At 41.8% G+C, this 26,550-nt stretch overlaps 1 protein-coding gene across 1 annotated transcript in view; it reads right to left on the bottom strand.

Moving 5' to 3' along the window:
- Positions 1-26,550, bottom strand: part of LOC131979968 (myomegalin-like) — a 56,063-nt gene that overhangs the window by 9,134 nt on the left and 20,379 nt on the right. The window contains exons 6-34 of the mRNA XM_059344057.1: positions 23,822-23,945; positions 23,582-23,739; positions 23,336-23,492; positions 22,567-22,620; positions 13,855-13,992; positions 13,640-13,759; positions 13,469-13,561; positions 13,137-13,361; positions 12,894-13,052; positions 12,700-12,801; positions 12,093-12,230; positions 11,705-11,884; positions 11,310-11,504; positions 10,637-10,819; positions 10,435-10,551; positions 10,275-10,343; positions 9,914-10,020; positions 9,688-9,827; positions 6,705-6,829; positions 5,874-6,025; positions 5,500-5,755; positions 4,406-4,610; positions 4,194-4,310; positions 3,834-4,093; positions 3,127-3,341; positions 2,879-2,996; positions 2,633-2,750; positions 2,451-2,505; positions 713-960 (exon numbers count right to left, since the gene is read on the bottom strand). Of these exons, the coding sequence (XP_059200040.1) occupies positions 713-960; positions 2,451-2,505; positions 2,633-2,750; positions 2,879-2,996; positions 3,127-3,341; positions 3,834-4,093; positions 4,194-4,310; positions 4,406-4,610; positions 5,500-5,755; positions 5,874-6,025; positions 6,705-6,829; positions 9,688-9,827; positions 9,914-10,020; positions 10,275-10,343; positions 10,435-10,551; positions 10,637-10,819; positions 11,310-11,504; positions 11,705-11,884; positions 12,093-12,230; positions 12,700-12,801; positions 12,894-13,052; positions 13,137-13,361; positions 13,469-13,561; positions 13,640-13,759; positions 13,855-13,992; positions 22,567-22,620; positions 23,336-23,492; positions 23,582-23,739; positions 23,822-23,945 (4,328 nt within the window). The remainder of the gene's footprint in view (positions 1-712; positions 961-2,450; positions 2,506-2,632; positions 2,751-2,878; positions 2,997-3,126; positions 3,342-3,833; positions 4,094-4,193; positions 4,311-4,405; positions 4,611-5,499; positions 5,756-5,873; positions 6,026-6,704; positions 6,830-9,687; positions 9,828-9,913; positions 10,021-10,274; positions 10,344-10,434; positions 10,552-10,636; positions 10,820-11,309; positions 11,505-11,704; positions 11,885-12,092; positions 12,231-12,699; positions 12,802-12,893; positions 13,053-13,136; positions 13,362-13,468; positions 13,562-13,639; positions 13,760-13,854; positions 13,993-22,566; positions 22,621-23,335; positions 23,493-23,581; positions 23,740-23,821; positions 23,946-26,550) is intronic.

Raw genomic sequence — 26,550 nt, 5'->3', positions numbered from 1 at the left:
TTCAGAGAAAGATTTGCTGCTTTTTCTTATTATTATTTTCAATTACCAATTGTTTGGAATATCAGTTGGACGAAACAAGCTCTGGGCAATTGTCACATTTTGTTTTTAAATTATTTTTTTTTAGAATTTTTACATTATTTTAAGAACAACAATGTAGATCAATGAATTGAGAAACTAGTCAGCATATTGTTCATGAAATCAGATTTAAAATTAAAATAATCATTAGTTGCAGTCCTGTATAAAACAGTTCAAATTTAGCTGCACCGCAACCAACTGCATAAGTTAAACTGTAATTATATCTTATATATCAGTACAACAGTCAGAGGGGACCTTTTTTGCATCGAGTATTTTTAAGTTAAAAAAATTAAGTACATTTTCCTGATATGTATATAATATTATACTAAGCCCCATATTTTACAGTGTGGCTTTGGTGCTTTTACTTAAGTAAAGGATCTGAGTACTTCCTCCACCACTGAAGGAGGAGGAAAGAGAAAATGTGATTTTTGGATTCCTTGCCTTTACCTCTGGAGGACTGACTGGTCAAACCCACTGGGGCTGAGCAGTGCATGTTGGGACAGCTGCTGGAGGACTTGAGGAAACCATGAGGAGGAGGAAGGAGAGATGGACGGACTAAAGGAGGGGAATGGAAAGTGAGCGGATAGAAGAGGCATTGCACAGATGTGGAGAGGTGGAACACATTTATAAACTTTACCGTCTTGTTCTGATCCGTGTCGCGGCTGCTGCAGCCTGTGCTCCTCCTGATATTCTCTGCCGTCTAAATCCGAGCACAGCTCCAAGTCTTCATTGGTTCTGTACTCATCGGACACCAGGGACGTTCTGTCTGATTGGTCGGTTGTCTCTGAGAGGGCATGGCAGCTGGACGGGGTCTCCGGACGCTGATGCAGCTTTGTGTGGAGCGACTCGATGATTTTATCTTTCTGCTGAAGCTCTTTGCTCAGCCTACACGTGCACACAAGAGAATAAACAGTTACAGTCTGAATTTATAGATATTGATTTAAAAAAGCAAATCATTGTTTGGTCTTGCAAAAAAAATACATTTTAATACATATTTCAATGAAAAGGAGAATAACGATGCAAAGTCCCTCCAATATGTGAGTCATAGCACAATTGCAAAATAAGTGACCGCAATCACAATAACATATTTTTTTCAATTGTGCTCTAATTTCAGAAAATTCATTATCCATCTAATCCATATTGCAATGTATAAATCGTTGCATATAGTATAAACAGATCTAAGTCTTAGTAATGAAGCAGGTTTTTCCATTTCACATATCTCACTTATGATGATTTCAAGTCAATCATCTGCTCTAGATGGACTGATTTTAATTATTAAGTAACTAATATGTAATAGTGCTACAAAGTTAGATACAGTCTCTGCATTTCAACCCCATCATTTAGAAGCAGCGGTCATCCACACGGAAATCAACCTCACATACATGTTATTTTAGCGGTGAGAGGAAAACAGAGCACACTCGGAAACCCACGTGAAGACGGGGAGAACATGCAAACTTCACACATGTCCTGTCCTGACCGGGGATTGGACCTACACACCCTCTTCACCTTTTTTTGGAGCTCTTGAAATAAATGTAGCTCTGTGAAGTAATTTCTCTTACTGTTTTAGTCTCTGCAGCATGAACTCCCCGTCTCTTGCCAACAGCATCCTAAGAAAAGCTGCCTCTCTTGCTTGGCTTCGAGCCACAGAAAAAGACCACAGAGAGTCCCTGTATATTGAGCTGTTCTTGGAAATCATAGATTTCCACAGAGGAGCCATCACATTGCCAGAATAGTCCAGGAAACAAAGACAAACAAGGTCCTTGATGCACTGAAGTCTGAGCTGGGTAAGCCTTGTCTGTGAACATCCAGTAAAAGAAAAACAACCTCTCTGCTGTCTTCTGATTTGACCAAAACTTTTACCTTCTAAAAAAAATATTCAGAGAGGGGATTTTAGACAAAATCTCCAAAGAAATAACAGTAGTTATCGATGCTGCGACATAGGTAAAAAATAACAGAAATCTATAAATAGGTGACTCAGTATAGATCCAACAGAGAGTCTCCCACGAAGCACTGAATGACTGAAAAAGGCGAGATCAGAAAGAGACCCTCACTCATCACTGAGCCTCTTAGGGCCGGCTGCTGGGACACCTGTACTGTAAATCTGTTCAGCTAAAGCAACTTAAGGCTAAAGGAACCATGCTGTGGATTAACAGCAGCCTTCTGTCTCCTCTCCACAATGAAGAGCCATGTGACGAGCCGCATTGTGTCACATGACAGAGTAAACTAATCACTAAGACAGAGTAAGTGCTCTAGAAATTAAGCTAATAACTTCAAGTGAGGCTCACAGGTGATCCTGTAGACCATTGCTTTGTTGTTGCAAAACTTTAAAGGTTAAAGTTTGTCAGTTTTTAAACCACTTTAGCAAAATGACTCACCGCAAAGCGAGTAACTCATGGCCTGACTTATCCTCATGGCTTTCTGCGCAGTCGCCTGTGGAAGTAAAACAGGGAAGATAAAGCACAAGATAAAGAAAAATGTTGAACTTTTAATTTGGGCATGAAAGGTAAACATGAACCATCTTTCTGTGCAATTAAAGACGTGGAGATAAGATCCTTACGTCCACTGATCTTGGTGAGAACTCTTTGTGCGAGGGCTGAGTTCTGTGCCAGCTGCTCTCTAAAGCTCTGACCCATGTAGTAATCTATATCATTGGCCCGCAGCAGCTCCTCAAAGGTCTGAAAGTGTAAGAATAAACCAAAAACTGAACATTCCTCTGGTTCATATTATTTCAACTCTTTGGTAATATACTGTGTATAATGTGGTTTCATGATGTATTTAGTTAGTAGAAAAGTGCTTGCAGTACCTTGGTGGTGTCACCCAGGTGCTGGGTGAGGATATGGCAGACTCCTTGCCCCTCTCTCATCCTCTGCCTCAGGTGGGACAGCTCACGAGCTTGTGCCTGGATCAGATTGTTGTACTTCCTGTGGACGGAGTAGAGTTATAATTAGAGGGCTGTAAGTAAGTTTCATTATCATGTGCGTCTCTCTAGATAAATTCAAGGTGCCGTAGGACAGTGGAGGCACAGTGTCCTCTCTGTCTCTGTCTTCTCACCCAGGCCAGGTGGCACATTTCCCCTCCTCTGCTTGGCCTTTGCCCTCCAGTCTGGAGCTCTTCAGTTGTGCCTCCAGGGACGCGACTCTTGCCATCAGTTCTTTCAGTTCCCTGCTGGGCTTGGACCCTGAGCGGATCCCCTGGGTGTCAGACATCCAGCCTTCATCCTCTTCCACACCACTGGGGGCTGGTGATGTCTCAAAGGCCCAGTTTACCTGAAATGTGAGGATAAAATGGTTAAAAAACAAACAAACCCACAACAACCATGAAAGATTGATTGAGTTTATTAAATGTGTTTATTATAGAGAAAAAAAGATGAAACAGAATACAAATTTACAAAATAGAATAATGTGGAAAGTGCAAGCCTACTAGGGATTCTACAATTAACCCTTTACTTATGCTGGTCTGCTCATTTGCGTTTGAGTTTTATCAAGCTCTTCAGCAGGGGTGGAGGAGCATTATGAAGTATCTTATGCATGAAATGAACATGTGAAAATTGTTTAAAAAAACATTTAATATATACTAAGCCTAGGATGTCCTATGATGTTGCTGTGGTTAGTTCCTCTCCAGGACTTTTAGGGCTTGTTTATAAAGTTATCTAATAGGTTTTAAGAGTATTTTCTGCCTAAAACAGGATATAAAGTAATGGAGAAAAAAAGATGAAAGACTAGTCAGTAATGTACATTAGCTGGTTAATGTGTCGTTACCTTGCGTGGGGTTCGCTCCAGGCTGGAGGCGTAGTCGCTGGTGTTGGACAGAGAGCGCACACGCAGCTGCAGCCCACGGATCACCTTGTGGCAGCGGGTCAGCTGTGAGCGCAGATCCTGGACCAGATGCTGGAGAGACACTGACTCATCCCCCATTTCATAACCAGCTGTGTTACTGCTGCCAGTGTACCAGCTGCCAGCCGCACCCTCGTAGTCCTGCTGATGGGACAGGGACGTGCACATCTCCAGGTCGTCAAACTCTGAAGGAGAAAGAGAGATGAAGACACATGTTGAGGGTTAGTGAGTGTTTTTTGCAGGAGAGGACTTGGGCTGTTATAGTTTGAGGGAAGTTTCTGTCACCTGGGCTGCTGGCGTCTTCTCTCTCAGCTTCGTTCTCACTGCGACCACAAGTCTCATAACCCAGATCCTGGAGATCCACCTGCACCTGCTTACTGGCCTGCTGGACTGATGTCTCTGCTGCAGAGACAAGAGAAAGCAATCACATCAATCTTGGGTTTTGAGCACTTTTCATAGTTCTTACATGTGTCTAATAACTCGTCTGCATGACTCACTGAGCAGATCTCTGTAGTCCTTCAGCTGTTCAGCCTGAGCGTGCACTGTGGCCTCAGACACCATCAGCCTCTCCTGCAGCTCTCTGTTCTCCTGGTGGCTCTGAGCCAGATCGGAGCTCAAGCGGACGGTCTGCTCACGGAGACCCTCCTCTATATCCTGCCAGAGTGCTCCCACCTCACTGCTGTCAGCGGCTGGCTCCACCTCCTGCAGCAGCAATAACACGTGACACACAAGAATGCACATCACTGTCATCATTTTAACACATGAGAACTTGTTGGAAACAATGTTTTTAATCGACAACCTTATTATCACATATGGCAGGACACTTATAAAGAACAAAGTGTCTGCACACACAGACCCAGTGATGAGAAGAGGAGAGCAGGGCCAGGAGGCAACGCTGCTCCAGCACCTTTTACTGAAATCTGCTTTGTAACCGTCAAAGACATTATTCAAAGAGGTGGAACAAAGAATGCTTAATACATCTGACTGCTGCAGGTCTATTCCAAAATATAACATAGTTTCAAATTAAAAATATCTGATAAACATAAACACATCTTAAAAACATAACTCAGGTTACTTATTGGAACCTGGATTATTGGCAATATGAAAGTATTTTATACAATTCATTGCAATATTATTATATACTTGCAATACTTCTTTGCCAGTATGTTAACAATATTCTTTAGTAATAACCTTTAATGGGGCATTTTTTCATTCTACTGAAATGTGGCACTTAAACTCAATAATTTGAGCTCCTTTTCACTACCAAGTATTAGATTGTCTACCATTTAATTTTGTGTCAAATGTGTATGTTTTTCATTATAAAATTTACACAGTTTACACACTATATTATGCAACGTTAAAGTCCTTTTTTAAGACATTTTTACAGACTTTTTACTGAATCTTATTTTATTGTGAAGTGTTCCTTGTATGTTCTTGTGTATTTTTAAGATGAGTTGAAGGGGAAATAAAAATAAAAGAAGCCTCAGTATAATACATTTGCAGCAGCTGCAAAAAATACAATAGATAGACATTTACAAGCTGCTTTTGTTAATCACTTAAAGTTGAATTTCTGTTTAAATTAATGTGTTACCGTCGGCCTCTTGCAGTGCCTCTTCCCTCGATCGTCTGTCAGACTAACACATGGATGACCTCGCTTCCCCACTGGCACTGGAGATGTTTCCTCCTCTTCATCCTCTTCCTCAATATACTCCTCCTCTTCTTCGTACTCCTCTTCTTCCTCCTCCTGGTTCAGACTTTCTGGGTTTGTCCTCAGTCCGACCACTCCAGTTCTACCAATGGTCTCTTTAAGTGCCTGGTTCTCCTGCTGCAGCCCCTGCAGCGCACTCCTGACAGAGAGAAAGACAAATGGACACATGCATGATGAAGCTGTGTGGTCTAAACCTAATCCTACAGCTCAGAGGGGAACATCATCAGTGATAAAAGATCTCTGAAACAAATATGCACCTCATCTGAGCCACGGAAGTGTAGCCATCCCTCTCCAGTTGTGACTTTATTTCTTCAAGGTGGCTTTCAAGAGTCTTCTTTGCCTCCTCAAGCTGCTTAACATCAGCCCTCTGGGGCACCAGCGGTCCAGTCACACCCTCAGCTGCACGAGCCTAATCGAAGTAAAATAAAAAAAAGATGATGCTTGTTACAGTGCTACTATTTAAACTCACTTTTTGAGTGCTTTGTGTATTGCCTATATCAGAAAGCATTGCATTCACTGTGCTGTACAGATTTGGCTCCCCTTCCTATGTCACACAGGCTCATTAGAATATATATACCACCCTCTATCTGAGCATCTCCACCCACGGCTTGAGCACATCTGAGAAAATGCTTTCTGACAGAGGAGAAACAAGACTTAGTTGAATTATTATTTTCTGGGGCTTTTTTTGTGTTTTCCTTTAAGTTTCTCAGTAAAAGTTCAGTTAGGTTTAGGGAAACATAGTTTGGGTTTAAATAGACCCTTTCAAAACATTAACCATGTGTTAGAAAGGTTTTCTAGCAGAAGTGATTTCCTTTGGTAACACTGACAAATCAGAGCAGACTGGGTGCTTAAAAGAGACAGGTGCTAAAACTGAGCAATAAGACAGGGTGGCTAGGTATATTAAGACAGACCGTATGTTAACATGTTCTACTAGAAACTGTTAAGTATGAGCCTGAAAATGAACATAATATGGTGCTTTTAAGTCATTAAAATAAAGGGTTTTCTCCAAGGTAAACATTAGTAAGACAGAGATCCATAAATCTGTGGCTACACACTTTAAGTTTAAGGGAAGTATAGAAGTATTTTACCTGAATGGAGGCCAAAGTTCTGGCTGTCACTTTATCATCATCGTCCTCTATGCTGTCCGTGAACTCATCACTGCTGCCGTCTTCATCGTCTCCCTCCTCTTCCTCCTCCTCCTCTGTGCTGAGCTCTGGAAACACACTTTGGAAGTCATGGGACTGAGGGGAAATGTTATGTCATACATTGCCTGCTGGCCAAAAACACACTCAAGGTAGTGCAACCCAGGATGAGAGAATGTGTTTGTCTATGAGACAACTGAAGACAAATGTAACGGATTTAGACTCATATGCACTCACATGAAAGAGTTTGTGGTGACTTTGTGCCAAAACTAAATATGTATGCAACATGTGTGTTATTAAAGCACACACGCAGAGGCTCAGTGGAAAGTGACTGGCTGGAATTTCAAAGGAAAATTGTTTTACATAATATGCCCTAATGATACACAACAGACACACATGCTTCACATTCAGTGTGTAGCTGTGGGTGTGTATGGTTGTGCATTTTTTAGACTTATTATAGGATAACTTCATAATCCGGATTAAGTTCAAAGGCACTTAATTACTACAAATGTCTCCACCCTAAAACAGGTATTAAAGTGAAATATATGAAATGTCTTTGTGCTGCCAGTGAAAGGGCAGGCAGTTCATGCTGGGTTATTATATATTGAACAATGTGCTCTGTAAGCTGAACTGCCTGAATGTGGGGCCCTGTTGTTTACAAACTGTGGCACTACATATTGTTACCACTCTCATACTGGGGACATATAGAAAGGGGCACTCCTTGAAACTATGTATGTTGTCGGGTGTGTTTGTCTTTTAAACTAACGTGGATTTTTTTTTAAAAGGGACGGGAGGTTGAGTAAAAGGGCTCACATGAGCTTCCCTTATTGGTATTTTAGTGGTGTTAATATCCAACTGGGTATTATAGCAGGACAGCCATGCAAACATGAAAACCATGCCACAATATCATGCATGAGGAAGGACATGAAGACACTCTGGAAATGTCTGATACACATTTTAGTTTTGTTTATATTGATGAATTATTTACAGATTTCTGTTGACATCTTCAGATATTCTAACCAAACTTTAGACACATTTATGACATGTGTTTTCTTATATTACAAAACTGCATGTTAGGACAAACTAGGAGACTGAGGATGACATAGGATTGGTTCAGAAAGATAAAACACACTGGGTTGATCTCTGGGGAAAGAAGGAAGGTATATTAAAAAAGGACCAAGTCGGGGATCTCAGGTTTGGGATATTCTTAAGACAAATTCCCAATTAAACACAACAAACAGAAGTGCTTTTGACAAAAAGCCAGCACATTTTTATTTCTGTTGGATTAAAAGTACAAAAAGAAGTGTTGACAAGGATTCCATGTCTGAGGCTAGATCAGAGATCAGGGCACAGAACTCAAGAAATGTACTCTACCTAATATAAATATTTAACCGGCAAGTACTATTTCTGGCATTCACATCTCATGTGATTTATAGAGAGCACAGTACAGTGAAATTACTTGATATTGTATTTTCCTGCTTTATTGGTACAAAGCTGAACTCAAAGCATGGTGATCGGCTACTTATGCCTCCAGTTTGGAGAAGCAGACAGGTGTACTCTATATTAAAAATATTTTCATTGCCTTACCTTGCTGTCAGACAGCCCTGTTTAAGGTAACATGGCGGGAGCTGTTGCCGTTATCTGTGTTCTCATCAAAGGAACCAGACTCCATTGACAAAACCCCTGTTTTAACCTTGCAGACCATGGGAGTTGCCGTTCTACTGTTGCCTCAACCAATTGTTTGTTGCTGTAATTGTGTGACTTTGACTAATCTGAACAAAGCCTTTAAACAACTAGGGTTGCACAATAACAAACTAACTGATTGAGGCAGTGTTAGAGCAGCAACTATTGTGTTCTGCACAGTAAAATTACTGTTTTGTCAAAGTCTAGTAGCTTTGACGAGAGCATGAAATGGCTTCAGTTATTCTCATGTAAAAATATAATGTACATGTAAAATTATATTGAAATTTCCCCTCTGTCCCCAGCAATACATTGCTTATCTTCCATGTCTACTCCTGCCTTCTTCTCCAAACTGGGAGCATGGCGATCACCATCTACTGTAGGTGATACACTTACTAAGGATAAGTTCCTTATACAGCCCATTTTAAATAACTCTGAACTATCCCATTAAGTTAAACAAGCAGATAAACTATAAACAGCATGTATACTAAATTACCATAACACTAAGTAATTAGTGCGCACCTACCATCTTATATCTAAGGCAGCTGAACTAATGTTTCATGCACATCTGTCTGACTGAAATGTAACAAGTGCAGAGCAGGTAAAGCAATCCTAGGTTACGCTGAACTGAAGGAAACTATTCGGCCATCTTTTGGGATTTAGCATCTTGGGCCTTGTTAAGTGTGCACATCCTGTTCACAAACAGATGATATAAAAACAAATGATGGATGGTGAGACGTTTCACTGTAAGGCATGAGCTTGAGTTTCTCCACAAGACGTAACTTCACTGTGACAGTAAGGCTGGAAGAGTGACACCGGTGAGAGACAGTACACAGAAATGGCAATACAGAACAATCGCACTGCAAAGCAATACGCAGGCTGTTTTCAGAGACAATACAAAAACATGTTCACACCACACTCACAAAATATATTAATAAATAAGACTCTGGGTTGCACATTGCCACTTCACACCATTGAGGTTAATCTGAATGGGTTTCTGCTACTGTGAGTAGTGCTTGTGCTATCTGGATGAAGCTGCATGAAAACTGATGGAGAGATTTGGATTTTTTTCCACAGTTAGAGCAGACGTTTCTTATCATATTTACTTTTTTTCCCATCAGTGGCCACAGACAGCTCCATCTCACATAAAAAAGTGTCACCCAGCAGTGCTGTGGTCAGACAGAGCATCACACATAATTAGTGACAGTGCCCCCTGCAGCCCTGGAGGCTGCACCCTGCCCATCCCCACCTCCAAAATCAGGCTGCCTTTTAGCTGCCTGTTCCAGCACCAGGGCCATGTTACGGGTCCTGGCCAGGACCTCTTCCAGCTGTCTGCGGAGCGCCTGAACTGAGTCGAGCTCGGTGTGGAGGGCCTGGATCTTCTCCAAACTGGGGGAAAGCAAAACATGTTTTAGAACGAAAAAAAAACTCACCAGAAACTGGCCTGTCTCAAGACCTGGCTGTTGTTTTCCTACCTGTCACTCTTGGTGTTAATTTGTGTGAGATTTTGATATAATCTCTTCTCTGCTCTCAGGGCATCATTCAGCTTGTTGTACTCTGACACAAGCTGCTCCAGGACACACTACATCAGAATGGCAAACAGGACAGAGAAGGAGAGACAAAATAAATGCATATTATTAAAGGGGTAGTTCAGATTTTTTGAAGTGGGGCTGTATGAGGAACTTAGATGTCTGATGGCACACAGACAGTTTGCAGAGGGTTTTTTCTTGGGGTTTGCCAACAACTTCCCCACTTGAATAAATCCCAACTATCCCTTTAATCATCACAAACAAGCTAAATAAAGTCTAACTGGCTAAGAATAAAGCAAAATCCTACTTCATGATTAGTGCCATCCATAGCATCCTGCTGGTGAGCCAAAGATACACGCAGAGCAGAGAGCTCCTTCTGCAGGGAGGGGGCACAAAATACAACTTGTGAGACAAAAGAAAAAGAAAAAAAAGGATTGTTTCAATGCATCATCGCAGTGTCCACACACCTGAGCCTCCATCTCCTTCTTCAGTACCAGCTGCATCTCGTCCTGGAGAGCCTTCATCTCTGCCTCGCTCTCTTTTGATGCCGGCTGCATCGCCTCCTCCTGGTTGTGCATCAGCTCCTGACAGATAAAGTGCACTGTGAAGATCAGGTGTGCAGGATATGGAGCAAGGCATAAAGCCTAGGGGAAAAGGATGAACAGGTACCTTTATAAAGGCTTCCTTCTCTTTGAGCAGACTCCGCAGATGCGCCGTCTCTCCTTCCATCTCTCTCTCTTTTTCTTGTTTGAGCTCGCACAGCTCTTGTTCTCTTGAAGACAGCTGTCTGCGTAGCTCCTGCAACTGGCCAGTCCGCTCACTGATCACAAGGGAGAGCCTGTAGGAGTAGTCCTGAGAGAGAGAGAGTGAAGGGGTTGAAAGCTTTTTGTTGTGCACAGCAAAATTAGGGCAATGGCACACTTATTTTATCTAGTGTACTCCTTCTTTTCTTTGCAGTGGTGTGCTTTTGCCCATTTCTGCTGAGTGAAATATATCAAACATAATTTACCAAAATATTGAATAGGTTTTTCTCATTTGGCAGAGGCAGTGCACTACAATTTTTTAATATACTTTATTTTGGTCTAATTTATTTTTATATATTGAATATTTGGTATTTGTCTGCAGTCGAGTTACAACATATTTGATATCATTTATTTTGGTGAAATTTATTTGTATTAATTATTTTTATATTGTTTATTTAAATGTATATATAATATTATATTATTTCTATTTAATTAAATATTAGTATATATTTTTTTAAACATTTTCTAGTTTTATATATATATATATATATATATATATATATATATTTTTTTTTTTTTTTAATTCTATTTTTATCTACCTGCAGATACTGGTCTTTGGAGCTGAGAGTGTTCAGCATGTCCTGGACCTGTGCTTGGTGTTCGTTAGACTGCCGGCTGCGGTCGGACAGCAGTTCCTGGAAGAGTTTTTCTTTCAGCGCCAGCCGAGCTTTCAACTCTTCAACGACATCAGTGGGACCAGCCTGAACTCTGGCAACGAGGGCGGCTGTCAGATCCTGTAAACACAAACAAACACAAAACACAAAACAACATACACCATGAAAATCCTGAGTCAGCACACCTGTCGTATTTGCAAGAGTGAAAACAAGTAGCACAGGTTTGTCTACATGGACTGGTTTCCAAAGCTTTCAGTATAGCACAGCCAACAAATAGAAGGCATGACAATAAAGGTAATAAACGTGTGTGTGGGTGTTACCTGTGCCTCCTGGCTGTGTGTCTGTAGAGCTGCCTGAAGCTGACTGATGATGGTGTCTTTCTCTCTCAGGGTGTTTCTCTCCTTCTCCTCGCTCTGCTGCTTTAGCCACTGGAGGTTCCTGTAGGCCTCTGCTGCCTGCTCTAGCTCCAGCTCTTTCCCACGCACCAAGGCGTCCAGACTCTGATGGTCACAACCACAAGTGTCACCACACATAAAGACAAATATAATACCTCATTTATGTCTGAAATGTTCACAAATTCTACTTGAAACAGTTTAGTAAAAAGTTACTTTCCAATACTATATTCTCCACATTACTAGCACATGCCATTGGTAGAAGCCATCAGGTCTGACAGACGTGATATGTTTGTGCTGTGTGTGATTTGTGTACCGTGATGGTGTCCTCGTTGTTGGACAGGATGCAGCGGAGTCTCTCCAGGTCACGTTCTTTCTCCCGGAGGGCCAGCTGCAGCCTCCTCACCTGGGCCTCGCGCTCTTCCACACAGCGGAACTTATCATCGATGGAGCGCTGCAGATGGCAAAGAGGGAGAAAAAAAAGAGTCACACTGCTGCTATTCTGGGCCTCTCAGCTGTGATATTCATCATGTTCTGAGCAGGTTAGGTGCTATATCCAAAGCTCCTGTTTCTAATGAACCAATTAAATCAAATGAGTATGAAATTAGAATTTTTTTTCTTTTTAAAAGATGATCCTTTTTCCTTCTTACCAACATTTTTTTAACATTGTTGGTTGCAAGACTTTATGCTGACCGACTGATTTAGGAGAAGTTTGCATTTCTGTCTACCACTGGCTCTTTCTAATACTATAAAATGCATACTAAGGTCTTTTCTCATTTCAGTGAGCATTAATCACAGTATATATATATGTGTATATATATGTGCACTGATTCACATGGAGCACTAGCTGGGGTCCTATCGCTATTTCTGCAAACCTGCCATTTCTTTATGACCCTGGTGTGTATATGAATGTGTGTGATTACCTCCAGAGCTCTGTCTCTATCTTTAATTCGCTCTCTTAGTTTCTCCAGCAGGGCTTCTCTTGGTTTGGCGCTTCCTGATGACTCCAACATTTCTGAGTACTCCTACAGGTATAAAGATTTTTAGACAGGATCAGAAATGTGTGTGCATATATATCACCACATACTGTATGATTTGATTGATCGAGGACTGCTACCTCTAACTGCTGCTCCTTGTCTTGCAGAGAGTGTTTGAGCTGTGTGATGCTCCTCTCCTTTTCCTGCACAACAGTGTGTCTCTCTGCCTCGGCTTCCTTCAGAGCTGCATCTTTAGCCTGAAGCTCGGAGCGACTCTTCTGAAGGGCACAGCGTAGGTCCTGCAGCACAGAGATCAGAGGTTACACAAGCTGCATCCTTCACACTTTAACACCTCTTTCGCACATTTACAGAGACACACCAACCTGATTGTGCTTCTCAGTGACTTCTCTGTGCTGCTGCACCTCCTGTAGATCAGAGTTGAGCCTGTCCTTGAACCGCAACAGATCATCTCCTTGCCTCTGGCTCTGTCTCAGACTCCTCTGGCTGGCTTCCAGCTCCAGACCAAGAGAGAACAAGGAGCTCTGCACCCCAACAAGCTCGCCCTGCAGCTGGGTGAGTGTCAAGGACTCGCTGACCCTCTCTGGAGCCTAAAGACAGTCAGTGCATTATCAGCCTGGAGACAAGACTCCTCACTATCGATAAGGAAGGATTCTGGATCAGGATTTGCATCACTAATATGTGCAGCATGTCTCACCTTGCATTGAGCAAGCTGGTTGCGATGGACCATCTCTCTCAGCTTACACAGCGTGGTGTTCTGCCCTTCGATCAGCTGGTACAGGTCCTGGGCCTTGAAGCAGAATAATTCATGGGTATGGGCACCTTCTCAAGTATCTCACACTGGTTGACAACAAAGACAAACACTCACCTCACTGTCTTTGGTGCTGATGGACTCTGTGAGACCCTGAATGGTCCTTTCCTGACCGTGAGCAGCCTGGCGGATTGAACGCAGCTCACACTCCATCTCATTCAGCTTCTCCTGCAGTTTCTACAAACGCAAAAGAGGTTACGATGTTAGGCTGGCATCAGATGTGGACTTAATAAACATATCCAACTATAATGAAGCATTTTTATGCGCCATACCATATTGTTGGCCTCGCTCTCGTGGATCTTGGCCTGCAGGGATTGGACCTGGAGCTGGGCCTTCTGCAGCTCGCTGACACACTGACCGGCCGCACACTCATACTGGTTCAGCTGACTCTGCTGCTCCTCAACGAGACTCTGTAATGAAGAGAGTAAAGGTATGATGTCACTGTTTTGAGTTATAAAAAACACGTCTTACCCAATCCAGCAGCTGAATTATTTGTGAGGAGAATATTTTGTTTGTTACAAATTCATGAAAAATACAGACCTGGCTGTAGGCTGCATAACTTTTACAGAGGATTGTGTAATATGTGTACAACATTTACAAACTCTGCTCATTCATGTGTGTACTTTGTAAAGAGCTGTGATGGGGGCGAGAGTCTCTGGAGTGCTGTCAGAGTGTCGGCATGCATGATTTAGCACGAGTGAGTGTGCCCAAAGTGCCCTCTGCCACTATTATCTTTACATAACCTTGTTTCCAACTTTCACTGATCCAAAGAAAGGGTGTCATTAAGATAGACAGACTTACACTTTGATTCACCAAGATCAATTTGTGATTTAATAGAGCTGAGATTAAACACATTTAAAATGGATTTCTTTCTAATGGAATCTATTAACATATCTTTTTAACAGGGTTATTGTACTAGCCAACCAGATTAGAGATGATAGGGTGGTCTGACATTGCGTGGATCACTTTGCCTCAAGGGCTCTGAGTGAAAATAGGCCAATAGTGGAGTCACTCTGTCTTAATGTCTGCCCACATCTAACCTACTTCAGTCAGCAGCCCCGGCTCGAATCATTTAGAAACAAATACACACCCTCCCAAAACTATTGCTGAGGATTGTTGTCTTGAGGAATTCAAGCGTTACACGCACGCAAATGCAGAGGCACACTCGAAGAGCTCATTTGCAAAAAGAGATAAAAACCCATTGTACAAATGAATAAACCAACACCATATAGTTGATATACCTTTGAGTGTCCAATAAAAAAACACATGATTTAGGAAAATAAAAAAAGAGATACCTTGTGTAAACAACTCAACACAGGTCCAATTTATATTCCCTGGTTTGCACAATAATAAAAAAATAACATGATTAAGGAAAAATAAATAAAACTGATATATTTGTTTTTGCAAATGAACTCATCATTTGTGCTCAACCACTTGCAGAGCAGAAAAGCCTGTGTTACAACACTAGTTTTCAACTGGAAAAACTGGGAGACTGAAGCATGAACACAGCCTGAAGACAAATTGACTATTTGGCAGCTGTGATCCTCCAAAAACCACAACCTAAAAAATACTTAAGTATATAAACAACATATTCAATTTGTAGATATTCACATGCACTAAACTGTCAATAACAGCTGGGCTTTGATTATGGTTTCTACTCTGACATGACTAAGGACTTCTGTGCGTGCATACACACACTCATTACTAATTAGGCCATGTCAAGTGTCACAGCTTATCCTTACCTAGCTGCTCATGTAATGTATTCCCACACACACACACACACACACACACACACACACACACACACACACACAGTAGCTCACATCCTCCTGGGAAAAAGCTTGTTGGAGAAGCTGTGGGCAGGATTTAAGTGACTGACAGTGGGATTATGAGGCTAATTCAGCTAAAAAAAAAAAGTGGTAAGAATTCTGGTTTTGTGCACAGGCTGCACTGTTTGTCTGTCAAACATCAAAGCCTGTTGGGTTGGTTCACTCATAGTGCTGCAGAAACTGCAAATTTGCAGAGCATAGGCAAAATTCACTACCCCACTGTGTGTCATCATGCTGCTGCAGTAAAATACTGGTATTTATCTCCATCACCATCCTTGTGGAGGATTTATACCTGGTGAGGACGTGGGGGAGGATACTCTTTGTACGAATCTTCCAACAACGCTTCCATGTAAGCCAGGTTCAGATCCTGGTCCACCAGCCTGATCAGTGGGGTCTCCAGCTCAGGTGTTGGCATGTGGCTGTCTCTTTCTCCCTCTGGAGTTGTATACGACATTCCCAGAACAGGATCAGTAAAGCTCAGCCGTGAACCTCCATTACTGGAGCTTCGTCGGAGCACTGGCAGCTTGCTCCCCTTTGAACTCAAGACAGGCCGGTAGACGGCATAGCTCTGCAGTAAACAGAGGGCCAAAGAGAGGCTGGGTCCCGGTGAGGCTTGGCCATGGGGGGCTCCCATGTGCTCCTCAGAGAGGGAGTCAAATATCCGGTCATCTATTAGTTCCCGTGGGGAGCTCAGCGGCCCATCTGTTATGGCTCCAGGCTGAATGTATTCCTCAGTTGTCTCCAGGGACGCTATAGAGGGGCTGGAGCTGGCACGTCCAGCCAGTGTACGATCACTGTCTGATGTCCTCGAGGGGTCCTGAGAACCAGGAACCAGAGTTAAAGAGGAGGGGGGTTCTTCTGAATCCTCCACATTATGTATTTTTCCTTCTCCTCCTCCAGTCACACTCCCCCCAAGAACACTGGCTGAATATCTGGTTGATGGCCCACAGGAAATGCTCCGTGCCAGCTTTCTGGGCACCTTACAAACAGCTTCATAGTCAGAGTCCGCCACCCGCCAGTGGGAGCATCCCCGACACCTCCTGGGTGTGCTGGGAGCACAGCGATGTGAGCCTGCAACTGTAACCTCTGACCCTGGACCAGCAGGACACTGAGGGTGGTGGTGTTGTTGGCAGTCCAGGCCGTCTTCAGCCCAGGACTCATACAGAGAGTAGACCAGGTCATCCTGGAGCAGGGCGCAGTACTTTGCATGGGTGAGACCTGAAATGTCCACCATGCCATCTCCTGGTCCCTCATTACCACCAGCACCCTCTTCTGAATTTGTTTTGCGGTAGAGCCCACCGATGCACTGCCTCAGCCGGTGTTTCTCCTGCAGGAGCCGCTGCAGCCTCTCGATGGACAGGGCCTCCACGCGGGCGATCACTGTGTCGAAGCGGTACATACGGTCCAGCATGAAGGTGCACTTGGAGCAGGCGAACTCTCCTCTGCCATCCCGGGTCAGCTCTCGCCCGAGAGCGTGAGACAGCAGCACCTGCAGGTTGAGCTTAGGGGTGGGGTGGAAGATCCAACGGCGCTGGTTACCGCAGAGCTCCCGTCCACAGATGCGACACGTCTCCTTCATCTTGAGATCAAGCATTCCACAGGTTTATAATTATCCTTATTTACTCTGACATGAGGACACCTGAGTCCTTATGATGCATTTGATCCCACGTGAACACAAAACAGCATACTGTTTTAGAGTAAACACATGCCTTTAGAGCACAATAAAAGCCTTTTTCATCTGAAATTGATCCTTGCTATGGCATTAAATTCAATGGCTTGAAATTTTATGAAATGATGAGGTAGATATGCTTGTAGAGAATGGTTCCACATTAGGTTTTTGGCAGGACTGTAACCCATGAGGTAAACTGTCATTAAAAGATATCCATCAGTCCAGGATAATTTACTGGAGGAGCAGGTGCATCGGGAATATGGCGTACACCCCCACAGACGCACAGTCATGTGAATTTCTCATCAATTAGATGCAGTATTTATCTGGAAACCGTCCTCGCGCCGTCACCATACCGTTGTTTCGCATTTCCCAACAGCACCGCACGCGCCTATGCACCATCAGTAGGCTGTCACAGACACACGAGCCGCACCGCTCGCCTTCAGGTTAATAATGACCGGTGTTCGGTAATAATCCGGACACTGACACGGAAGAGAAACCGGCGTCCCGGGACGGTCCTCTGAGTCTTTCCCCGGTGTCCGAAGAAGAGACTTTTCATTCATTTCAGAGCCTTGACGGACAGCCAGAGAGGCAAACACGCGCTCACCGGGCTCCGTGCTTCGTGCGGTCTGAGATCCTCCGGGCTGATAACGATGTGGCTGCCTGAACCAGACCTGCAGCGGTGGAGCGCACCATTCAGAGAATACAGGGGGGTGGAGGAGCACGGTGCAGCCAGGCAGAGATGCTCATCATTTTATATCCTCTATGGTTCCGATTAAAAACGGCCATTTCCACTTTAAAACACACAGTACAATGTAAACCCAGAGAATATTTGCTATATTTGGGGTTTATTACTAAAGAGACGGAGTAATGTTCCCCTGGGAGTCTGTTACTTCCTCCTGCCCGGTTTACTAAGCTCTGTTCGCCTGACTGAACAGGTGAAATGCTCAGTAGCATGGTAACATTAGTGACGCTCTGTAAAATTAAAGAGTAGAGACAGAATATATTCTATTGTATTATTTTTTTCTTTTATTTAAAAAAAATTCTAATTCATTCCTGTATGATTGTATGATCATACAGTTTTCTCATAGCATTTTCCAAAAACGATTACAATGCAAGCCTGTGTATAATATTTCTGATAAAATAAGATTATTTATAACAATTAAAACAATTCTGTATAAGGTTTACACTTAACTTCACTCTATGCACTGTACAAAACTAATATCTTATCACATACAGTAAAAGAAGAGTTTAAGATAATAATAATAGAAATAATAATAATAATAATAACAATGATAATAATATCGCCTGTAGTCTATTCAATCAAATTCTGTTTATAAACTGCTTACATTTTACGCTCAAATGTTAATTTCTGTTTATTATGAAGATTTTTTTTTTATTTAATTGGTGCACAATGTATTCTGATACAAAGTGAGACATACAACTTATTAATGTTAAACTGGCATCAGTCGATACACAAAGCCCAAGCAGTCTAAAAAATCCTTAATGGGGAAAAAAACAAACAAATAAAATACCCAAATTATAAAACACTAGATGGGCAAAACCCCCCAATTACATAAAAATTTAAAATAATAAACTAAAAGGCAGAAGACCACTGCCTGTTCAAAAGGAATCAAAAGGTTAAAAGATTATGTAACTGTAGTCTGACTTCAGTTGATCACTACAAATAGTTCAAAACTACTAAGCCGACAAATTAAATTAATCCTTTTCTTTCTCTCTTCTATTTCAATTCATGAATCCAGGGTCACCTGCCTTATCGTTAGTCATTAGTTTATTATTGGGAAAGAGGCTCTGAATCATCAAGACAAAAGTGTGTTGTCAGTGAGCAATAAAAATCCATGACAACATGGCAGTTGAAGATGTTAAGCTGCTGTGTGGTGAGGTAAAGATTGCCTGACGTTACATATGAAGTTAAATGTTGAATAGAGGTCATCATCGTACTGGCAGTATAAATCGGTTCTTCACAGATTATCAGTTTAATAATGGATACATTGTTTGAGTCAGTTTTTATATTTAAAAGGTTTCAGCTGCGTTACTGCTGCTAAAAATGCTGTCTGTCCTCTATCAAGTGGAATTCATGATATTTAAGGCATGCCAGTAGGTTTTGTTTATTACAAAGCATTAATGCTAAATTAATTAAAATTCTATAAATTTGTTGGTCACAAAGATCACTTAGTTGACTTGCTAACTTGCAGGCATGTAACTGAGCTTACTAAACTTTGTTAATCACACTGATATGGTGGTTTTTGTCCTTTAATGGAGCCGTCATCAGACCGACATTACTTGTCTCAAAACATGCCTCTTCCTCAATATAAGAGTTGTTTGTATAACTCGTTGCCCTGGTGCAGATATTTCAACAGTGATCTCACTGTGATGGTCACACAACCGATCCTTTCTCATTCATTTGACTGTGCATCTCTGCAGTAACCACAATTTTTGTTTACCCGAGGGCACGCAAACAGATGGTCACACTGTCGTGCTGTCTATGTAGATATGCAGTATAAAATACCCGGTCGTCTGTCGATATACTCTCATGCTCAAAGCAGATCTGCTGCTTCAGACCAGAGCACAGAACTGGTGCATCCTCATTAATGTGTGAGTCTGACTACTTGTTTCTGCTTCTAGAACCTTGATTGCTGATTGTTTTAATGAGTCCTTTTTGCTCAATCAGATGTTTGTTAGAATTTGCCTCAAGGATGTTGCAGAAAGCATAAAAACACATGGGAAGAATGTAGCTGAATACTCACTCTGGACACAAGATATTTCTTCTTTTTTGATTAGATGTTTAGTGTGTGTTGTGTGAATTAAGTTGTGTATGATGGACCAGTTACGACAATTTATTCCTGAAAAGGAAACCCTGGAAATAATTGTCTTAAGAGGTTTCAGATGTTGTTTCTTTCCTGGCTCTTCCTCTCTCTCCAGACATAGATTGGATCTGAATGACTGTGGTGTCTGGGGAACTAATTACGAGCTCTTATTGCGGTTGTCTGTCTGAAGCAACACAACTTGATATCAGTGTTGGGGGTCGCTCAGCACTCAAAGGTCAACCTGACCTATCGACAACCCGGCTGAAACCAGACACGCTAAACCGCTAACCAGCAAGATGCCTGCATTCACACACGCACGTATGAAAAAGGCACCTCATGGGAATGTACACACACACGCCACACACAATACGACCCCTGTAACATTAATCCTCGCATGCTCTTGATGGGTATATCCAAATGCAGAATGAACAGTTTCAGAATTCCTTAAATAAAAAAAAATAAAAAATATGTTTCATGGTGTATGGGATAATACGGAATCATTGTCATTCTAAATTGTCTAAATTGGCATGTCTATATGCTTATTGAATTCTTGTGCATACATATGCAACACATACAAACGACTGTTAACTGCATTGGCAAATGTCCTCTGCACTGCCCCAAAAACCTGCATTTCAAAAGACTGCTATTTCACACATCCTGTCCTCGTCACACTCACATAAAGGCTTCCTCTTTCTTATCTTTACAAACACTCATACACAAAATGTTGCATATCATATGAACTTATATATCATATGTAGTCTTGTCACACTAGCTCACTGTTTCTTTGTTGAATAAATATTTCGTCCAAACCGCGTAGTTGTCCATCACTGAACATACTCAGCTTTGTTTAGGTTTGTGCACACTAATCGAGACACACACTCACATATGCACACATTTACACACAAATGCATCCAGTGTGAAATCTGAGCAGAGAGCATGCCTGCCGAGCACATTTGCATCCTTTATCCACAACTGATTTACAAGTTAAAACACCTGACCTCACCCAACAACAAACGTGTATGCAACAATTATTGTGACGCATTCAGGCTAAAGATAAATAACACAAAGCAGCACTGCACTACTGTTGGGCCGATGGCGAATGGCAAAATTGTGAATTACAAGCAGTTTGGATGACTCAGTCTGAGTCCTCAGCACTCAGTCAGGCAGTGCCTTAAAGAGGAGACAGACCTATACAGTACAGATGGGAGCACACCAGCTGCAACACCAAGGGACATATAGTGTGTGTGTTTGTTGCACCCTTGCCTGACCTTTGAATTTGGCCTTTATTTTGATCTCAGCTACACACAGTTTCATGACTGCATCTTGCACAGTTGTGACTGGTAAAAAAGGCAGACAGAAACATACCACTCTCTTCCATTGAGTCAGCCATGTTTCACCCCCATGTTTCTACAGTAGTGCATACCGGACAAATCGAACACCAGCTTTAAAGAGGTCCTATTTCCTTTTTTTACGGTTCCTGAAGGCCACTGTGGTTCCTTGACATGCATGGAAAGGGAGTGGTGAGCAGAGGGGTATTCAGTTGGTTGCAATCTGCACCCTCACCACCAGAGGCCACTAAACCCAAAACACTGATCCTTCAAATCTGCTTATGATAAAGTAATATACTGTATATAGTTTGTTGTAGCTACCAAACAGTGGGCTTATTATATTTTGTATATTTGACATCAGTTTGATCTCATATGGCTCTGAGTGCATCCTGTCCAGCAATATGTCTGTCAGAGGAGGTGGAGAATTTACAACAAACCAACATCAGGATTGACTCACTGCACAGCACCGGAAGGATGAATAATAAAGCTGACCGTGGTTATGATTATTGATTTACAGAACTACAAATTGAGGGCAAAGATTCCCTCTGGGTAGAGGGAGCTGGCATAAAGGTAATGGTCTCTCCATTTATAGTTTCATTCAACATCAGAAATGTGTCCTTGGGGATAACAGTGCAGCTAAAGCCTGTAAATGTAATGAGATTCTGGCACTTTGTGTGATGAGGTAAACCCCCTATAAGATCATTCATTCACACGATGCTCCATCCATTGCAGTATTACACTCCTAAGCACTTTCTTTCTGCTCCATGCTTCTCAGTGCTGTTTTTTTCATCAGCACAGATCTATGTCGTTTCAAATTGAATTAAGCTTCTGTTCATGACTAATGAAACCTTCAGGGTTGGAGCGCACAAAGAGAAGCACTTCAGCTCACCACAGGATGTTTCACTTGATGTTTACTCACTTTTTCCATGACAATATAATTCAAAGAGCAGTTGTATTGATTTTATTATGTTGATTTCTGTACAAAACATTCTGCAGAGTATTTTTAGTTTGGAACATTTGAGAAAAAATGCTCAAACAACATTTGGTTGTTTCTGTACCACAAGCTCCAAACAAGCCATACTGCAAATTTTCTGACCTCTATCTATCTTAAACACTATGGTACATTTTTAGTTTTTAAAATGTGTCATGTTTTATCGACAGATGTTGGCTCTTGTGTAGAAATGCTGCGTGTCACTTCTCCAAAAGGAGGCAGAGTCTGTCTGAATGAGAACAATGGCAGCTGTGATGCTGCTCTGACACTTAGTGGAGAAGAATATAATAACATGTGAGGACAAAGGAACCAACACACTTAGAAATGCAGAGCTTCACGTACCTGCATCTCCTGTTCTATGCGCAGCCTCTCTCGACCAAGTTCCTCCTGATAAAACTGAAATAAAGGAGAAAGCGGAGAACCATTACAATCACTACAAACAATCTCAAAATTATGGAAAAGAATAAACCTCCACAGAAATTTCTTATTTTCTGTGGATGACATCATACTTCACGAGTGTCAGTATTTCTGTATGTGAGCCCCTGCAGTGTGTGTGCTTGTTGTTGTTCACTAATAGCTCCTGTGACCTACATGAATAGCTGTTAAAATAAGATTTGGGAATGTCACATATGCTGCTTCAGGAGCCTGTTTCTAGAATAGAAGTCTGACCAGAGGAGACATGGTGGTCCAGAGGAATGCAGGGATATATTTTCCATGCATATATTAAGGGATAATTAGCTGATACAAACAAATTTACTGGACACTTCCTCGGTTCAGAGAAATTCCTCAGAATGCCACCTCTAAGGATTTTTTGTCATTCTGTCATTGAAAACTAAATGTATATGTGATGAATATGGCATAGCGTGTCTACCTGCATTCTTCAATTAATTTGTAATTGATTTGTAATTGATTTTTATTTTCATTTTATTTTTTTAATTGTTTGTTTGTTTTTCCCGTGTTTTGTTTTGTTTTTTAACTGTAATTATGTATATACATTGTGAAGCACATTGAGTCTGTCTTGTGCATGAAATGCGCTCTATAAATGAAGTTGAATTAAATTGAATTGAATTGAATTGAATTGAATTGAAACAGGAATAAAAAGTGTACATACATCCACATCCTTGTCCTTCTGCAGCAGAGATGAAGACAGCTCGTGAACCTGCCCCTCCAGCTCTCCCACCCTGAGCGTGAGTGTCTTCTTCTCTCCACTTAGCTCTGTGATAAGCGCCTCCTTGGAGCAAAGCTCTTTGGTCAGCTGCTCTATTAACCTGAATACAGACAGGGACATCAGCAGTGAGACCGGGAGGTGGATACAGTGTGTTTGATATTGATGGTGGCTCAGGAGATTTCTTTGCACCTGTCTTTGTTGGTGTTGGACGGGGACAGGATGCTCGGAGGCCTCTCATCCTCTGGGATGTCCTCCATGGGGGTGTCTAGGGAGAGGAGGGAGGCGTGGGAGTGCGATCCAGCCAGCGAGGCCAACCGCTCAGCCTCGCTGCGTGCTAGCTGGGCCTCCTGGACACAAAAAGAGTTATGATTAATAAATTGGAGTCACTTGTGTGTCAGAATAACTAGCTGAAGGTGTGAGCAGACGAACCTCCTGCAGGAGCTGGAACTTGGTCTCAAGCACTTGTTCCATGTGGTCGATTTCCTGCTGTCTCTCCCGACATCGTCTCTGCAGCTCTGCTTCATTGTGATTGGTCAAGCTCTCCGCTGTTGTGCTGTCCAACAGGGAAATAGACAAATCAGAATTAATCAATGAAAAGAGCACAAATTAACCCAGTCTGTATGCACATCAGGGCTGTAATAAATATTTCAACCCTTCAAAACTATGTATTCAAATTCTAAATCAACATTTGAATACTGCACAGTTATAGATAAACGATTAGGCCACATTAATATCATTTGAAGTAAACTATTTGCAGAATTAGATTTCAGCAGTGGCTGTGTGGGATTGCTTCCAATCATTTATAAAAAATTCATTTTCATTTTTTTATCCAACAGAATATTTTTTTGCTTCAATCCATATTTTTGTTTTTTTGGCTTTTCAAAAACAAAATTTTTCGCTCGTGGCACACAAAGGGTGCTCTGACAGCAATCTAACAGCACCAATATTAATTAAATCAAGTTGATTTAATAAAAAAGACTAACCCATTTAATCTGATGAATCACTTTTTTCAATGAAAGGATTTTGTTCAGGTTTTTTAAACGGTGATGATGATGTCATAACATATGATGAAAGACATTCAAAACTGCATTTAAAAAGAACAATAAAAGCTTTGAATGTGGAAACAAAATGACATTAGGTCCAGCCCTAACGGACACACAGATGTAGTCGGATCGTTCAGCATCAGAACATGACGGAGAGCCAAGAAACAATGATGTCATCACTTTCCTGTCTGCTACGGTGCTCATGGGATACTTGACACCCTTCCACTTTTAGCAGAGATCAAATAAGTTGCCCCACCCATGATGTAGGCTTATATTTTCATTGTTAGTGAGAGTCACAGAGTCTAAAAGTGGGGATAAGCTTGACGTAAACAGCAGTGGATGCAAATTGGGTCCTTTTCCCCTGTTTTAATGACCTTCACTTTGTGGTGTCACACTCAGTTTATACACACTGTGAAAGCTACAAACATCTGTATGTACATGAACATTTGAACATTTTTGAAATGAGAAATTCCTGTCATTCCTGGTTTTTTTTGCATTCCTGACTCATGACGTAAATGCCCCCCTCACCCCTTTGAACCCCAACTGTGTGAGTATCTGTCTGAATCACTTAGTCAGTCAACAACACTATCCCAGAATTTCTGCTCCCAGAATGGCACACGCCACTGTGTCGCCATGAGCCCTGCCCTGGACCCTCTCTACATACGTTTTTAACTCTGTCCACCGCATGCAACAGCTCAAATAACTAGGATATTTTGAACCAGTCTGAGTAATGCAAATGTCTGTCTCGTGGACAAATGTGTAGTGGACGTGGGAAGCACCAGCCTTTCTGGGAGACGTCAGAAATCTTGGTCTGTTAAACGCTGTTAGGCTTCAAGTTCATGAAGCTGTCAGATAAGACTGATCAGTGCAGGCAAGAACAAGTGCTGGTCACACTGTAACAATACGACAGGATGTGTATACAGGGAGTGACAACAGCAACAGAAATAGAGACCAGTAATAAGAACTGATTTATCCTTTCCAAGAGCGATGAACTATACCAATTAAAGGTCAACAGCCCTGACCTTTAGGCAGCACCTCTGTTGATTTCAGCAGTAATGCAGAGCCATCTGCAGGGCTCAGCAGCTGCAACTGTTAAAAGATATGGGCATCAGCGTTTGGCTGCCGAACCTGAAAATATGGTTGCTTTTTTAATCCACCTTTTATTTCATGTATTGAAATAATGTATTGTATCGTTTTCATGCACTGGTCAATTTTGAGGTTTTGGTTCTTTATTTCTCCCATAACATGTCTTCTTTCAGAATACTGGAATGAAAACTTTGTTTGCAAACAAACATTTAGGTGCATATTTTACTATATTTTTTAGATTTCTCCTCAATTCACCAAAGGTTGTGTTCTATTGCAACAAGCAGTACCGCGACCTAGTCTAAACCTCGTCATCACAGGCATCGTTAGAGAGCTCTCACTCTCCTGCACAATATTATACATGTTCTATATTCTTGTTGTTATGTGTTCTTCAAAGAACATTTTCTCAAAATGAGAAATGACAGGACTCTGTGGATTCAGGAAGTGCATAATGCCATACTATTTCATTGTGAGACGTTATTGGGAGCCATAAATTAAAATAATGGCTTTGGCAGAGGAGTAGAGTTAATTTGTATTTTTTAAATAAAATGTATTCTATGTTTCATAAAACATTGGGGGACAAAAATCCAAAAGTCCAAAACGAAGAACAATAAACTTCTCTCACTCACACAGTATTTCCTTCCTTCCTAAAATCTTCTGTGATAGTCTAGTAGGAGAAATAGGTTCCCGTGTATCAAAATGGCAATGTGGCAATGAATGTCACCTGTTTTTTTTACTTTGTTGTGAATTCATTTGAAGTGGGAAGTGAAATGCCACCATGCTAACAACCCACAAAAACCTCCTCGTGTCAACATTGAGAAAGCAATCTACTAAACTCCAGCAGCAGGTTCAAGCTCTGCCCTTTGGATAAAAAGAGCCCTGCAGGTAGAGGAGGACATCTGCTTTATCTAAATCACCAGTGTTCATAATCAACAACTCTTCCATCAGCAGTTTATTTTGAACAGACACGGAGCTGGATGCTTCATGGATGAATCCCCTGATTAAAGGAGTTTCTCTCCTCATCATGTCACA

The sequence above is a fragment of the Centropristis striata genome, chromosome 11 (genome assembly GCF_030273125.1).
Source record: "Centropristis striata isolate RG_2023a ecotype Rhode Island chromosome 11, C.striata_1.0, whole genome shotgun sequence".
Taxonomy (NCBI): domain Eukaryota; kingdom Metazoa; phylum Chordata; class Actinopteri; order Perciformes; family Serranidae; genus Centropristis; species Centropristis striata.
This window is presented reverse-complemented; position numbering and strand designations above follow the sequence as displayed.